This window comes from Halichoerus grypus, chromosome X (genome assembly GCF_964656455.1).
Source record: "Halichoerus grypus chromosome X, mHalGry1.hap1.1, whole genome shotgun sequence".
Taxonomy (NCBI): domain Eukaryota; kingdom Metazoa; phylum Chordata; class Mammalia; order Carnivora; family Phocidae; genus Halichoerus; species Halichoerus grypus.
Window position 1 is genome coordinate 370050 of NC_135727.1, and position 16925 is coordinate 386974.

A 16925-nucleotide genomic window follows, 5' to 3' on the forward strand; every position below is an offset into this window, starting at 1 on the left:
CCCACTCCCCTTCACTCCTTTTTGCCCATCCCCCACCCCCCTCCCCTCTGGCAACCAGCAGTTTGTGCTCTGTATTTGCAGGTCTGATTCTGCTGCTTATTTGTTTGTTTATTCATTTGTTTTTATTTTTTAGATTCTACACATGAGTGAAATCATATGAAATTTGTCTTTCTCTGTCTGACTTATTTCATTTACCATAATACCCTCTAGGTCCATCCATGTTGTCCAAATGGCAAAGTTTTTATCTTTTTGTGGCTGCATAGTATTTACACACCGTATCTTCCTTATCCATTCGTCTGTCTGTGGATACTTAGGTTGCTTCCATAGTTTGACTATTGTAAATAGTGCTGCTATAAACATAGGGGTGCATATATCTTTTCAAATTAGTGTTTTAGTTTTCTTTGGGTAAATACCCAATAGTGGAATTATTGGATCATATGGTTCTATTTTTAGTTCTTTGCGAACATCCATACTGCTTTTCACAGCAGCTGTGCACAAGGGTGGTTCCTTTTACTTCACATCCTCCCCAACATTTATTATTTCTGTCTTTTGAATTTTAGCCATCTGACAGGTGTAAGGTGATATCTCATTGTGGCTTCAATTTGCATTTCCCTAGTGATATTGAACATCTTTTCATGTGTCTGTTGACTATCTGTATGTCTTTGGAAAAATGTCTAGTCAGGTCTTCTGCCTTGGCTTGGGTTTTAATGCTTTCAGGAGCCTGGGCTTGACTGTTAATGCTTGCAGAAGGCCTTGGGTCCTTGCAAGTCATAGAATTGGGATGAAGAACCCCAAAGGTGTGCACATCTGTGAAAGTATCATTTAGCAAAATCCACCAACAGAAGAGTGATGCATCAAATTTTTCTGTCTTGGCCTAGGCTCTGGGTGAGCCTTAATTAGGATGTGGGTTCAAATGCCTGTAACAAAGACCAAAAATGGAATTGGAAAAGTGGAAGAAATGCAGCCCAGAGAAAACTTTGGTGGCCTCACCTAGTTCCTCAAAGAATCTCCAGTTCTGAAAGACTCTGTACAGAACTGGTCACTGCAGCAGGCCAGTGTGGCACATCTTCCACCAAGGGTCTGCTCACCCATGAACACCAGATTCCTGAATACACATTATATATGTATAGTAACTATATATATGTTTATATAATAGGTTTTATACATATATGTAAACATATGTAAATTTTATATATAAAAAGAATAAACATAATATTTATTAACATGTAATAAACACTTATTATAATAAATATTGATATATATTTAATGTAGTCTTAGAGTTCTTCCAGAGAAAGAACTCCAGAAGAAACCTGCTTAGAGAAATCTGCAAAAGGTGTGATGTTAGAAAACTACTTGATATAAATGAGATGGCTAAACAATAGGAAGATGCATAAATTCAAGCTATAGTGAATATGTAAGACTCAGGAAATATTATTCCCATGCTGCTTAACTAAGGGATTTAATAGAAATAAAAAAGCTTCAGATAACCAAGAAATCATAGGAGACATTTGGCATACATTTGATGGTGATCTGTAACTATGTTTACCTGTAAAGCTAAGAATAAATGATGGTGATGAAATAACAGAATAGAGGCAAATATTTTACACTCTGAAATATAGATATTACACAAGCAGCAAAAATGGGTGTAGAAGGAAGATAGCTTCATAGATATTAACTAGGAGTAAGAAAATACAGGTTTAGGATGCCTGGGTGGCTCAGTCGGTTAAGTGTCTGTCTTCAGCTCAGATCATGATCCCAGGGTCCTGGGATCAAGCCCCACATTGGGCTCCCTGCTCAGTGGGGAGTCGGCTTCTCCCTCTCCCTATGCCCCTCCCCCCTGCTCATGTGCTCACTCGCTCGCTCTCTCAAATAAATAAAATCTTTTAAAAAAGAAAATAGAGGTTTAAATTAGAGGCTGGGTCAGAAAGAGGGAGAGGCAAAAAGAGGATACTAGCAAATTTCATTATGGCTCATGAAGGACATCAATAGAAAGGATCTTTAAAAGGAGGATGAAAGTTTATCTGATATAATCCCAGCTTAGAACCTTTGCACTGGCCTACTTTATGCCAGGTATCTTCATGACTTACTCCCTCTTTGTTCAAAAGTCATCTTTCTCAATGAGGTTTACCCTTACCACCATATTTAAAACTCCTACTACCTCCAGCACACCCCTTTTTCCTGCTGGCTTTTTTTTTATAGCTCCTATCATCTTATAATGTATTATGTAATTTACTTATGTATTATTTTTATCTTTAATCATCTGCCTACTCCCACTAGAAGATACACTCCATGAAAGCAGGGATTTTTGTCTCTTTTGTTCACTTATATATCCCAAGTGCCTAAAATACTGCCTGGCACAAAGTTGGCACCCAAGAAATATTTTTTAAATGAGTTGATTAATTAGTTCGTTAAGAGTCTCAGGGAAGTTTTCTTCAATGATTGGGTTTTTAATCTTAGACCTGAAGAACGAGTAGAAAGAATAAGAGGGAGAACATGGTAGGCAGAGGAAATAACACATGTAAAGATCCTGAGGTCATGGGGCAAGATGGAGCCAATTTTGTAAAGCCTTGAGTGCCATTGTAAAGAGATGACCCGGTTCTTTTGCCTGCCCTCAAGGAGCTCTCAGCAAATAGGGAGGAAAAAAATAATTCAACAGGTGATTATTATACATGTTGTAAATGCACTAATAAGGGTATGCACAAAGAACGATGGAAACATTGACTAGGCAGCTATTAACTCTTCCTAGGGCAGTTAGGAAGATTTTACAAAGAAGGTGACATTCGAGCTAGGTCTCAGGCAGGAGAGTGATATGATGAAAGTGTTTTAAGAAGATTAATCTGGCAATAGTGTGGAAAATGGATTGGAATATGGATGGACCAGAGGCAAGGAAACCATCTAGTCTATGGCAGTAGTCCAGGTATGAGGTGATGAAGGCATCTATAGGAATGGAAAAAGAAGGACAAATCTGAGACACATTTGGAAGGAAAAATTGACGGGAGCTAAATGGATTCTTGGCTTTAAGCCTTCAGGAGGTAATGCTTCTTCCTTAGTAATAACCATGAAAAGATTCAAATTGACCTATTATGTAATTGCCTACTCTGACTAGAATTTCTAGCTATGGCTGTTCTCCAAAAGTTTCTGTTATTGTGATTGATACTTGTTGGACCTTAATTTACATTAAGATGATTTTAGACTCTAAAGGTTGGGAAGCTCTCAAAAACATAATTTTGACCATGAAACAGCAAATTATTCTATTAAAGGAGAAATGAGGGAAACCATGGGACTACATAGGAAGTTTTACAATGAGCTCATAGTTCCTATTTTAAAAGAATAATATATAAAAGATGGAAAAGAAGGATGAATATAACAGGTGGCATGTGCCTAAAGGATTAGTATTTAGAAGCATAAGGCCCAAAATTACCTCAGGCTTATAGAAATACATATTTGCAAAGACAACAAGAACAATATTCTGACTATGTTCTCAGAAAGAGAAAGTATATGTGTCCTGGCATGGGTAAGCTATAACTCAGATGATATCATTACACTACCCTCAATGATCAAAGGAATTAAGGGGAATAGGAGAGGTGCTTTATGACTGGATTTATGTAAAACTTCTAAGGGAGAATTTTCAGTCTACTAATCTGTAAACTAAATATCTCCTGGTTAGATTCTAGAACAGATTTCAAGTAAGTGTGTATTTAGAAAATTACAGTTATCAACAAAGACATTCCACACAGATGTAATTTTTATTTTTAAAAATATTTTTAGAGATAATTTATGGAAATGTGGCAGACATAATGTACATAAATGAATGAGTGAAATTTCAGCAAGACTTTAACAAATCTTTTATGAAACCTTTGAACAAGAATTATAAACCTATGTTGATGGGTTAAATAATTAATACAATTATGTATTAATTAATTAAATTACCATACTCAAGGACTGATTAGCAGACCATAGGCAAAGGAAGAGTTTTTGTTGGCCTTCTACAAAACCTACCCTTGGCTTGACCTCAGTATTTTTATTACTTACTTAAGTGAAGATTTACAGCAGACATCCTACCAGATTTAAAGAAAATATGAAGTTGGAAGAAAAGTAATTCAAATTTCATTTGAATTCCCACAAATATTTATGGAAATTCAAATTTCATTTGAATTCCCACAAATATTTATGGAGTTTTACAAAGTACTAGGAACCATGCTAAATGTTAGAATGCAAAAATTAATGAGACATATGTCTTCCTATTAAGGAGCATCCAGGTATTACTAGGAAGAAAGACCTAAAAACATATAATTTCATCAAAAGGTATGAAGGAAGATAGAGACATAAACAGAATATTATGAGAGAACAAAAGAAAGCTTCTAGTTCATTCTGGGAGTTTAGGGAATAATTTTTAGATGAAATGATACTTCTACTGATTCTTGAAATATGAATAAAAGGCAGAGTAAGAAGGACTTCTAGTTTGAGGGAACAAAGGGTATGAACATGAGTTTTTTAGAATCAGGAAAGAGTATAGTGAGTCTGGAAGACAATAAGCGATAAAGTACAAGGAGGAAATGAGGCTGAGAGGTAGCTCAGGACCAGGTAATAGAAGGCATTGTATAACACGATAAAGAAATTGGACTTTACCCTGAAGGCCTTAGGGCTCCATTCAAAGGGAATGACATACCAACAAATCTATTTTAGTTCACTCTTCCTATAGTGTGCAAAATGGTTTGAAGGGAGGGCAAGTGTGTATATGGATAGATGAACTAGAAGGCTATTGCAGTCTTTGAGTGAGAAATAATGGTGGGCTTTGACTGAGAATGTGGCAAGTAAAGCTGTAATGCTTTGTCAGGTTTGGGAATGATGTAGGGAGTAAAAGTTATGATTTGATAATTGCCTGTAGGGTAGAAATTTTAAAGAGGAGGTATCAAGTTCAAAGTATAGATTTCAGATTGAACCAGTTATAGAACTGACTGGATGGTACTAGAACTGACTGTGAAGAACACTGTGGGAAGAGCCAGTTTAGGTATAGTAGATATCAGGATACCATTAAAAGGTGCTTCATAAGGACAGGAATATTTGTTTTGTTTACTGATATATTTCCAGCACTTGTAAAACTGCCTGGCACCTAGTACATGTAAAGGTCTCATGTACTTGTAATAGGAGTCCTAGGAGGAGAGGAGAGAGAGAATGAATATTCAGAAGCAATATTTGAAGAGATGATGAGTAAGAGTTCTCTAAAAGTAATAAAAGCATTGTATTATTTTGCTATTGCTGCATACCAATTTTCCAGAAACTTAGTAGATTAAACCCATACCCACTTATTAGCCCACAGTTCTGTAGATCAGAATACCAGGTATGGCATGACTGGGTTCTTTGGTCAGTGTATTAAAGGCTGAAATGAGGGTATTGGCCAGGCTGCATTCTTTTCTGGAGGCCCTGGCTAAGAATGCACACATCCAGCTTCATTCAGATTGTTGGCTGAGTTCAGTTCCACATGACTGTGGGACTGAGGTTGCTGTTTCCTTCTTGCACGCCATCTGTTCGTCACTCTCATCTCCTTGAGACTGCATGCATTATTTGCCCTGTAGTCCCCTCCACTTTCAAAGCCAATGGAGAATCTCCTTGACAGCAAATCCCTTTCACTAGAAATCTCTTCAAATCTCTTTCACTAGAAAGATGCTTCAAATCTCTTTCACTAGAAAGAGCCCTGACCCTTTTAAGGGATTGCTGGTGTAGGTCAGCCCAGCTAAGGGTCTTTCTTAAAGTCCTCTGTGCCATATACACTGCCTAATCACTCAAGTGAAATCCCATCATATTCATACTGTAGGGGAAGGGATTATAATTTGGCAAGGGTCACCAGAATTCATTTTAGAATTATGCCTATCACAAGCATCAAATCATATATTCAAAAAGTGTGTATGTGCCATATACACTGCCTAATCACTCAAGTGAAATCCCATCATATTCATACTGTAGGGGAAGGGATTATAATTTGGCAAGGGTCACCAGAATTCATTTTAGAATTATGCCTATCACAAGCATCAAATCATATATTCAAAAAGTGCTGTAACAAAGAAGAATAATACAAAGAAAACCTAATCTAGCTGTATTTTGTAAAAACTGCTAAAAAATAAAAAGAAGAAAACATAAAAGCAGTTGGAGAAAAAAGATGTATTACCTTACAAGGAGCAGCAATTAGATTGACGTTGACTTCCCAACAAAAACAACATGAAGATATTGGAATGATATCTTCAAAAATGCTGGAGGAGGTAACTTTCAATCTAAATTTCTGTATCCAGTGAAAATAGCTTTCAAAAATGAAAGTAAAAGAGGTGTTTTTAGATGGTCCAAAACTTAGGGAATGTGCCACTAAACTCCAAAGGAAATCCTAATGATCTTTAAGCAGGAGCAAAATGATCCCAAATAAAAGCTTGGAGCTATACGATGGAATGCAGTATAATGGCGAGGTTAAATATGTGGGTAGATCTGAATGTCCATTGATTATATAAGACAAAAATAGTGATGTCATGTCATGTGGGATATGTGTGTGTTAATTAAAATATATCACAGTAGTTGTGGAAGGAGTAGAAATGGAGTTAATAATAATTTTCTAATTTGCATTATAATTTAATGAATCAAAGATATATGTTGTAAGCCCTAGAATAACTCCTTTTTAAAAACCAGTAAAAGAGTGTATAATTAACAAGTAAACAAAGGAGGAAATGGAATGATACAAATTACCTAATCAGTGCAAAACAAAGCAAGAGAGAACAGGCAAGACAAATAGAAAGCAAACATTGATAGAGTTAAATATATCAATAATTATGTTAAGGGGGCGCCTGGGTGGCTCAGTGAAGCGTCTGCCTTCGGCTCAGGTCATGATCTCAGGGTCCTGGGATCGAGCCCCACGTGCTTGCTCAGCAGGGCGTCTGCTTCTCCCTCTGCCTCTGCCCCCCCCCGCCCCCCCCCCCGGCTTGTGCGCTCTCTCTCTCTCCCTCTCTCAAATAAATAAAATCTTTAAAAATAATAATTATGTTAAATATAAATGAACTGAACTCATTGATGAAATGACAAAGATTATTAAACTTTAAAAAACAAAATGTAACTGTGCTATTTATAAAAAACACAAGTTAAATGTAAAAATATAGAAAGATCGAAAGTAAAAGGGTGGAAGAAATATACAATGCAAACACTATCCAAAAGACAACAGAAGTAGATATATTAATGACAAAGTTGACTTTTTTTTCTAGGAAAAAGGGAGTACAGCTACCGCCTTTTCAGGGCTCCCCTTTTCAGGGGTCTTTCCACCACCACCTGGTGCCGCGTAGCGCGCTTGTCAAGAGACGAAATGATTACTGAGTCCAAAATTTAGGAACAAAGAGAAGCCCGAGTCCGGTGGACTCTCGGTTTTATTATCGTATCATAGAATGTAAAGTATGCGGAAGCAAGGAGGGAAAAACAACTCAAGAAAACAATCACGTGAAGGGCAGCAAGGGAACTGTGTACGTGACTATTAGTATGGATCGTGGTGAGCCATTAACTAGAGGGCTGCAGGGGATGGGAGAACTGACCTCAGCAGGCCTGTCTTATCCACCATCATTGCTGTTTTCAGCATGTACTGTTTTCAGCGCAGACCAATGGTGGGAATAATTGGCTTTTGCCACTCGCATAGAGCTGTTGCCATTCATGCGTGTTTCTGTTCTTATTGTCTCTTACCCGCTGAGGTCCTGCTCTCCCACAACCTGGGATCCCGCTGAGTGCTAGTTTTATCTGAAGCCGCCCTCAACAAGCCCTACTTCAGATGTATCTTGATTTCCTCATTAAATGTTAACTCTACTGAGGATTTGAATCATTCTGATAAACTATATAAAAGTACCAGTAGCCAGATTACATGGGAACAGGATCCCTGTGTTGCCTAACTTCAAAGATTGAACTAATATGGAATCTCAGGCTCTAAAGTCAGTTAGTAGAGAAATACTCAAAAGTGTAGGAATCTTTACTAGACAGAGATGTATTTTGTAATATCCTTTTTATGCACACAGAAAAATAGATGATATCCTGAGCCATAAAGCAAGTCTCAAAAACCTTGAACACTTAACAGTTATACTGGTTTTTTGTTTGTTTTTGTTTGGCCACAGTGAAATGAAGTTAGAAAATAATAATGAGAAAACTAGAAAATCGCCCTAAAATATGTAGTAGACTTTTAAATAACCTGTAGGTCAAATTTTAAAAATCACAATGTAAATTAGAAAATATTTTAACCTAACTGAAGAATGGAAATATTGTATATCAAAATTCATCGCAGGGAGGATTTTTATGGCAGTCAAAACGTGAAAATATGCTGTATAATCCTATAATGATGGATATGTGTCATTATACATTTGTCCAAACCCATAGAATGTAGAATACCAAGAGGGAACCCTAATGTAAACTGTGGACTTTGGGTGATAAAGATGTGTAAATATAGGTTCATCAGCTGTAACAAATGTAGCACTCTGAGGGGGGATGTTAATAAGCATGTGTGGGGAAAGGGGTTATATGAGAAATCTCTATCTTTCCCTCAATTTTGCTGTGAATAAGACTTCTCTAAAGAAATAAAATCTTAATTAAAAAAAATGTTTAGTGGGCGAAAGATCTGAACAGATACTTAGCTAAAGAAGATATACAGATGGCAATTCAGACTATGAAAAGATGTACAACATCATATATAATTAGAGAAATGCAAATTAAAATAATGAGATATCATGCACAACTTTTAGAATGGCTAAATTTTAAAAACTGACAATACCAAGTTATAGCAAAGATGCAGAGAATAGGAGTTCTGATTCATTGCTGGTGGAATGCAGAATAGTCCAACTACTTTGGATGATAGTTTCAGAGTTTCTTATAATGTTAAATATAGATTTAGCATGTGACCCATTAGTAACACTATTAAATATTTACCCAAGGGATCTGAAAACTATCAAATGCAAAAATGCATTTTTGTATGTGTGTATAGAAGGTTGGAGATTTCAACTGTGTGTGATCTGGAAGTTGATCCTCCAAACGGTTTATTGTTGATGAGGTTTCTTGAAGGAATGGGAATGACAAATATTGAGGAAAGGAGGCTTTCACTTTTTATTTTATATATTTCTGTGTTGTTTTGATTTTTCTTTCCTTTTTTTCTTTTTACACATGAGCAACTTTTATTTTGTAAGTAAATACAAAACAATGAAACACTTCTACAAATAACGTAGATCATGTGGAGTCCTCCCAGTTTTACCAGGCATAGTTAACTGCTTTCTCCTTTGCACTTTTTCACTGTACTCTGTGTTTACAAATATCGTAAGTAGTAGTAGCTATCACCCTTTGTCTTTCTTCTCCACTAGACTGTGAGCTTTTTGAGTGGTGGCTGGGATTGCAGACTTATTTATGTTTATTTTTCCAGTACTTAAGAAAGTACCTGTTATACACATGCTCAGGAGTATTTGTTTGGTGAGATAATGAAGAAATGAATAAATATGCTTGCTTAAGAGTGTTTTTGGGGGGGAGTAATCCAATGTAAAGGGAGAAGAGTATTTGATTAAAAATTGAGCATTAGACCAGGGGTTGGAAAAATTATACTTTAAAGGACCAAATAGCAAATATAGTAGATTTTGCAGGCCACATATGGTCTTGGCTTCATATTCTTTTTGGTTTTGTTTACAACCCTTTAAAAATGTAAAATCCATTCTTAGCTTGTAGGCTATATAAAAATAGGCATGGGCCATAATTTGCCAGCCTCTGTCTTAGATGATACCTATAGGTAGGAGGTTTGGAAATGAGACAATAGAAAACATAAATGTAACCCAGATATCAGCAGAGCCCTCTCTATGCTCTGCTCCTTGCCTGCACCCATAAAATCTCAATAAATTTGACTTTAGCTCTTGATTTCCTAGCCTGTTATTTTGGAACCCTCCCCAAGTCATCAGCATATTCTCTTACATCTCTAGCTATGGCCTTTGTGTATATGATTGATGTCATCCCACATCGGCCTGAAATTCAGTCCCTTCATCAGCTTACACCACACACACACATGCACATATGCACTGAAAATAAGCATTTTATGGGTTTAGTGACCTTAAGGAGTTATTGAGAAGGTTCACATCAAGCATTGTACAGCTTTTCTGCAGGTGCATGGCTTTCTCCCTCTTTTCCCACAGGACAAATTAATTCTTTTAAAGGTATTATGCAAATGAAGTTTTTAAATTAATCTGCCTGAAACCATAACACTGAGGGAGTCACCAACTGTAAGCAGGTTTATCAAGGTACTTTTACCAACAGATATATGTTATCCCTAACATTAAATATTATAATAATGAGAATAATAGCAGCTGACATATATAGGGCTTACTGTGGGACAGACACAGTTCTAAGTACTTTACTCTTCATACTAAACCCATGAAATAAGTATTATTATTATCCTCATGTTACAAAATGGGAAACCAGAGTCACTGAGAGTTTAAGTAACTTGTTCACAATCACACATAATCAGTGAAAAAAAAAAGTTTCAAGAAGTCATGTGAGGGTGATTAATAGTGTCACAAGTGGAGAGGCCCGGAAGGATGAGATCTGAAAAGCAATTCTTATATGTGGTTGGAAAGTTAAAATTAATGAATTTTTAAAGAACCACTTCAGTTAAATAGTATGATAGAAGCAAGATTACAAGGCATAAAGTAAGAGGAGCTGGTGAGAAAATGGAAGTAATGGTTATGGACCACTTATGCTCAGTTTTTCAGAATTTTTCCTTTGTTTAATCCTCTGTAGTTGAGATAATTAAATCTATTCTTTCATATAGTTACATCTGTAGTATTATTCCTGCAACCTCATAAAAGTTCTTTAATACTGTTGCTAACTCTCTCTTCTTCTTGTCAAACATTCTAGGATGTGGTGCCACAGGTTGTCCCACCTACAAAGCAGGCTCCAGAACCTGCTGAGGAGAGGAGTCACATGTTGGGCCTTCCAACAGCTCAACTTCAAAAGCTTATTTCCATTAGCCATCCATTGGCACCATACAGCCTCCGAGTCTCTGAATTGCGCTTGGCAGCAACATGAAGATCATTTTGGTAAGATATGTGAAGACAGATACTTTACTTTTTTAAGTTTTTATTTTCATTCCAGTTAGTTAACGTATAGTGTAGTATTAGATTCTGCTGTACAATATAGTGATTCAACACTTCCATACAACACCCGGTGCTCATCTCAAGTGTCCTGTTTAATCCCTATCCCCTAGCTCACCCATCCCCCCAGCTACCTCCCCTCTGGTAACCATCAGTGTCTTCTCTATAGTTAAGAGTCTGTTTCTTGGTTTGCTTCTCTGTTTCTTTTTTTCCCATTTGCTCATTTGTTTTCTTTCTTAAAATCCACATATGACTGAAATCATAAGGTATTTGTCTTCGACTTATTTCGCTTAGCATAATACTCTCTAGCTCCATCCACGTCATTGCAAATGGCAAGATTTCGTTCTTTTTCATGGCTGAGTAATATTCCATTATATATATTCCCACATAAATGAAATTTAACATCTTACCCATTTTTAAAAGATTTATTTATTTGAGAGAGAGTGAGGGGAGGGGCAGAGGGAGAGGGAGAGAGAGAATCCTCAAGCAGACTCCCTGGTGAGCACGGAGCCTGAGGCAGGGCTGTATCCCAGGACTCTGAGTTCATGACCTGAGCTGAAATTAAGAGTCGGCCACTTAACCAACTGAGCCACCCAGGTGCCCCATCTTACCCATTTCTTAAGTGTACAGTTCAGGTGGTAAGTATATTTACATTGTTATACAATATCAGTTACTTCTTATGTGGACTGAAAATACTTTCTGTGGAGTTTTGAGGACCTCTAGCTGTTTATTTCCAAGATTATCCTATAGGTTGCAAGAAAGACAAAAATAATATTAAGGCAACAGTATAATTTCATCCCAGCAAGGGGAAGGGAACATTGCTCTACTCCAGTCCCACTCTGTCTCCCTATCTCATATAAGGGGAAAAAAAGAAATAAAAGAAAGCCTCAGTATATAGGGAAGTGGGTTTCAAAGGCATAGACTGGGAATGATAACAGCCAGGTAAAGTATTAGGTAGCAGAGGGGGAGAAAAGCTTTACCCCTGTGTATTAGTTTCCTAACACTGCTATAACCAATTACCATAAACTAGTTGGCTTAAAACAACAGAAATTTGTTTTTTCACAGTTCTGGAAGCTAGAAGTCTGAAATAAAGGCATTGGCAGGGATATGCTCCCTCCAAAGGCTCTTTCTTGCCTCTTCTAGATTCTGGTGGTTGCTGACAATCCTTGGTGTTCCTTGACTTGTGGCAACATCATCCACTCTCTGCCTGTCATGACATGGCTTCTTCCCTGTGTCTCCTCTGTGTCTTCAAACATATCTTTCCTTATAAGGATACCAGTTGTTGGATTTAGGGCCCACTCTAGTTCAGTATGACTTCATCTTATCTTGATTATCTTCAAAGACCTTATTTCCAAATAAAGTCTCATTCATAGGTACTAGAGATTAGGACTTCAACATCTTTTTGGGGAATACAGTTCAACCCATAACCCTGGAAAGGGACAAAAACAATTCTGAAGGCTACACTTCAAAGACATAGGCCCATTGTTCACTCCAAAGACTGAGACTTAATCCAAATATTAGATAATGCCCTTCTCCCCCATACATTATAACCAGCTAATAAGCCTCCAGTTAAAATAACAGTGCATTACAGCTGGGAGAGCTGCAAGAGACAGACTGTTTCTGAAGTGCAGCACAAAGAGAAGGGCCAAGGAAGGCCAACAGGGGAGACAAAAACAAGGTCACTAGAGGAATTTAATGCCTTTGGTACCCATAGAGACAACACACATCAGACATAACCCATCTCTTGGCCAGATTGGTATAAATACTCACCCTAAAATCCTGTTAACCTCAGTGTCTACTGCTTTATACAACATGTGTGCCTTTCAACAATAACAAAATTACAAAGCATGTTAAAAAGCAACAAATAACAATTTGAAGAGACAAAGCACCATCAGAACTAGACTCACATGTGACACAGGTGTGGAAAATACTGGTCAGGAAATTAAAATAGCTATGATTAATATGTTAAGGACTCTAATGGAGAAGGTAGACAAAATGAAAGACCAGATGGGTAATGTCAGGAGAGTGATGAAATTATAAGAAAGAATTTTTTTAAATCATAATCATGGTAACAGATTTGTAGAATGACTTTAATGGGCTTATCAGTAGACTTGACACATTCAAGGATAGAATCAGTAAATGTAAAGGATAGGTCAATAGGAATTACCCAAACTGAAATGCAAGAGAGAGAGATAGACAGAAAACAAAAACACATACAGTATTCAGAAACTGTGGGACAGTATCAGGGGGTGGAGAAAGAAACACCATGCAAATAATAATCAGACCAGTAATAGCTGTATTTCAGACAAAGCAGTCTTCAGAACAAGGAAGATTATTAGGGATAAAGAGGCACATGACAAAGTGATAAAGGGGTCAGTTCTTTAAGGGAACATGTGACAATCCTAAAAATATAGCACCTAAGAACAGACCATCAAATTACATAAAGCAAAAACTGATAGAGATAAAAGTAGAAATAAAAAACCCACAATTGTCCTTGGAGACTTTAAAACCTCCCTCTCAGTTATTGATAGATTAAACAGGCAGAAAATCAGTAAGGATATAAATAACCTGAACAGCACTATCAACGAACTTGACTTACTTGACATGTATAGAACAGTCCATCCAGCAGAAGTGAAGTACACATTGTTCTGAAATGTAAATGAAACATCCACCAAGATAGACCACATTCTGGGCCATTAAAAAAAAAAAAAGCTTAACAAACTTAAAAGAATCTAAAACATAAAGTATGTACTCTGATCACAATGGAATCAACTAGAAATCGATAACAGAAAGATAGAAAAGTCTCCAATATTTGGAAATTAAGCTATACACTTCCAAAAAATGTATAGGTATAAAGTTTCAAAGTTAAAAATATTTTTAACTAAATGAAAATGAATATACAGCTTATCAAAATTTACAGTAAGCAGCTAAAGCAGTGGTTGGAGGGAAATATGTAGCAATAAATGCATTTATTAGAAAAGAATAAGGTCTAAAATCAATAACCTGTACTTCTACATTAGGAAATTAGATAAAGAAGAGCAAGCAAAAGGAAGGAAATAGTAAATATTAGAGCAGAAATCCATGATATTGAAAATGGGGAGAAAAAAAACAAGAATATCAATAAACCCAAAGCTGTTTATTTAGAAATATCAATAAAATTGATAAGCCTCTAGCCAGGCTAACCTAGAAAGGAAGGGAAAAGAGACAAATTACCAATGTCAAGAATTTTATCACTGATCCTACAGATACGAAAAGGACAATAAGAGGAATACCAGAAACAACTTTATGCCCATAAATTTGATAATTTAGACAAAATGGACCAATTCCTACAAATATGCTACTATAGACTGAATTGTTCCCCCCAAATTCATGTTGATGCCCTAGCCCCACCCCCCCATACTACTGTATTGGAGATAGGGTCTGTAAGGAGGTGATTAAATGAGGTCATGAGGGTAGAGCCCTGACCCAAATGAACTGGTGTCCTTATAAAAGGGGAAGAGTAGTGGTATTTTCCAGTGATAGCTCCCCACCCCCAAACCTCTTTCTCTAATGAGGACATAGTAAGAAGGTGGCCATCTACAAACCAGGAAAAGAGCTTTCACCGGGAACTGAATTGGCTGCTGCCTTATTCTTGGACTTCTAGCCTCCAGAACTGTGAGAAAATAAATTTCCATTGTTTAAGCCACCCAGCCTATGGCATTTTGTTATGGCAGCCTGAGCAGACTAAGACAGACACAAACTCCCAAAATTTACTCAAGAAAAAGTAAATAATGTGAATAGTCCCAAAGCTGCTAAAGAAATACTAGTAAAAAAAATTTTTTAAAAAAGAAAACACCTAGCCAAGATGGTTTCACTCATGAATTCTACCAAACATTTAAGAAAGAAATATTACCAATTCTATACATTCTCTTCCATAAAATCAAATAATAAGGGACACTTCCCAACTTATTTTTTGAGGTCATCATTACCCTAATACCAAATTTAGACAAAAGCAGTAAAAGAAAGGAAAACTATAGACCAGTATTTCATGAACATAAACACAAAAATCCTTGCCAGAATATTAACAAATTGAATCAAACAATGTGTAAAAAGGATAATACATCCAGACCCAATAAGGTTCATCCCAGGAATACAAGGCTTTTTCAACATTAAAAAAAATCAGTGCAATCCACCATATGAATAGACTAAGAAATGCCATATGATCATCTCATTAGGTTCAGAAAAACAAATGTAGCAAAATTCAATACCCATTATAAAAGCTAAAAAAATTGGGAATAGAAGGGGACTTTATTAACCTAATAAAGGACGTATATGAAAAATATACAATAAGCATCATACTTAATGTCAAGAGACCAAATGCTTTCTCCCTAAGATCAGGAATAAAACAAGGATCTCCCTTTCTCACCACTTGTGTTCAACATTGTTTTGGAAATCCTAACTAGTGCAATAAAGCAAGAAAAATAAAGACATGCAGATTAGAAAGGAAGAAATAAAACTTTTTTCATAAATGATATGATTATATAGAAATCCCCAAAGGATCTACAAAAACTCATGAAAGTAGGTTTAATGAAGTTGCATAATACAAGGTTAATATACAAAAGTCATTTGCTTTCCTATATAACAACAACTAACAGCTGGAATTTGAAATTAATAAAGCAATACCATTTATAATAACACCAAAAAATAAGTACTTAGGTTAAGTAGTTAAATATTTTAGAATTATTTTACAGAAAACTGTAAAACACTAATGGAAGAAATCAAAGAACTAAATAATTGGAAAGACATTCCATGATCATGGATTAGAACACTCAGTATTGTTAAAATGTGAATTCTCAGTATGATCCATAGATTCAATGCAATCCCACTCAAAATCCCAGCAAGCTTTTTTGTAGATATCAACAAACTGATTCTAAAATGTATGTGGTTGGGGCACCTGGGTGGCTCAGTCAGTTAAGTGCCTGCCTTTGGCTCAGTTCATGATCTCAGAGTCCTGGAATCGAACCCCACGTTGAGCTCCCTGCTCAGCAGGGAGCCTGCTTCTCCCTCTCCCTCTGCCCCACCGCCACTCATGCATACTCCCTCTCTCTCTCTCTCAAATAAATAAATAAAATCTTTAAAAAAAATAAAAAATAAAATAAAGATAAAATGTATATGGAAAAGCAGAGGTACCAAGCCTAGCCAATACAATCCTGAATAAAAAGTCAAAGGACTTGAGCTACCTGATTTTAGGACTTACTGTAAAGCTACAGTAATCAAAACAGTGTGGTGCTGGCAAAAGGATAGACACATAGATTAGTGGAACAAAATTGAGAGCCCAGAAATAGACTCATACAAATATAGTCAACTGATTTTTGACAAAAATTCAAAGTCAGTTCTTCTCAGGATTTTTCAAAAAGTGATACGGAACAATTGGATATCCATATGCAAAAAAACAAAACAAACCAAAATGAAACATTGACACCTCATACTCTGTGTAACTATTAATTTGAAGTTGATTATAGGTCTATGTAAAATGCAAAACTGTAAAAGTTGTGTAAGAAAACAGGACAAAGTGTTTGTTACCTTTGATTAAGCAAAAAATTCTTAGATACAACTTTAAAAGCATAATCCATAAAGGAAAAAATGATAAATTGGACTACCAAAATTCAAAACATTTTCTCTGTGACAGGTACTGTTAAGAGAATGAAAAGAAAAGGCACAGACTTGGAGGAAATTTTTGCAAGCCACATATCTGAGTAAAGACTTGTATGCAGAATATATAAAGACCTCTTAAAACTTAAGAAAACAAGGGGCGCCTGG

General features: G+C 36.3%; 1 protein-coding gene across 2 annotated transcripts in view; it reads left to right on the forward strand.

Annotated features, from left to right (window-relative positions):
- The window catches only part of TMLHE (trimethyllysine hydroxylase, epsilon), a 140498-nt gene that overhangs the window by 13884 nt on the left and 109689 nt on the right, over nt 1-16925 (forward strand). For both annotated transcript variants that reach the window (XM_078065253.1, XM_078065254.1), the window contains exon 2: nt 10891-11072. In XM_078065253.1, the coding sequence (XP_077921379.1) occupies nt 10892-11072 (181 nt within the window). In that variant the 5' untranslated portion in view covers nt 10891. The remainder of the gene's footprint in view (nt 1-10890; nt 11073-16925) is intronic.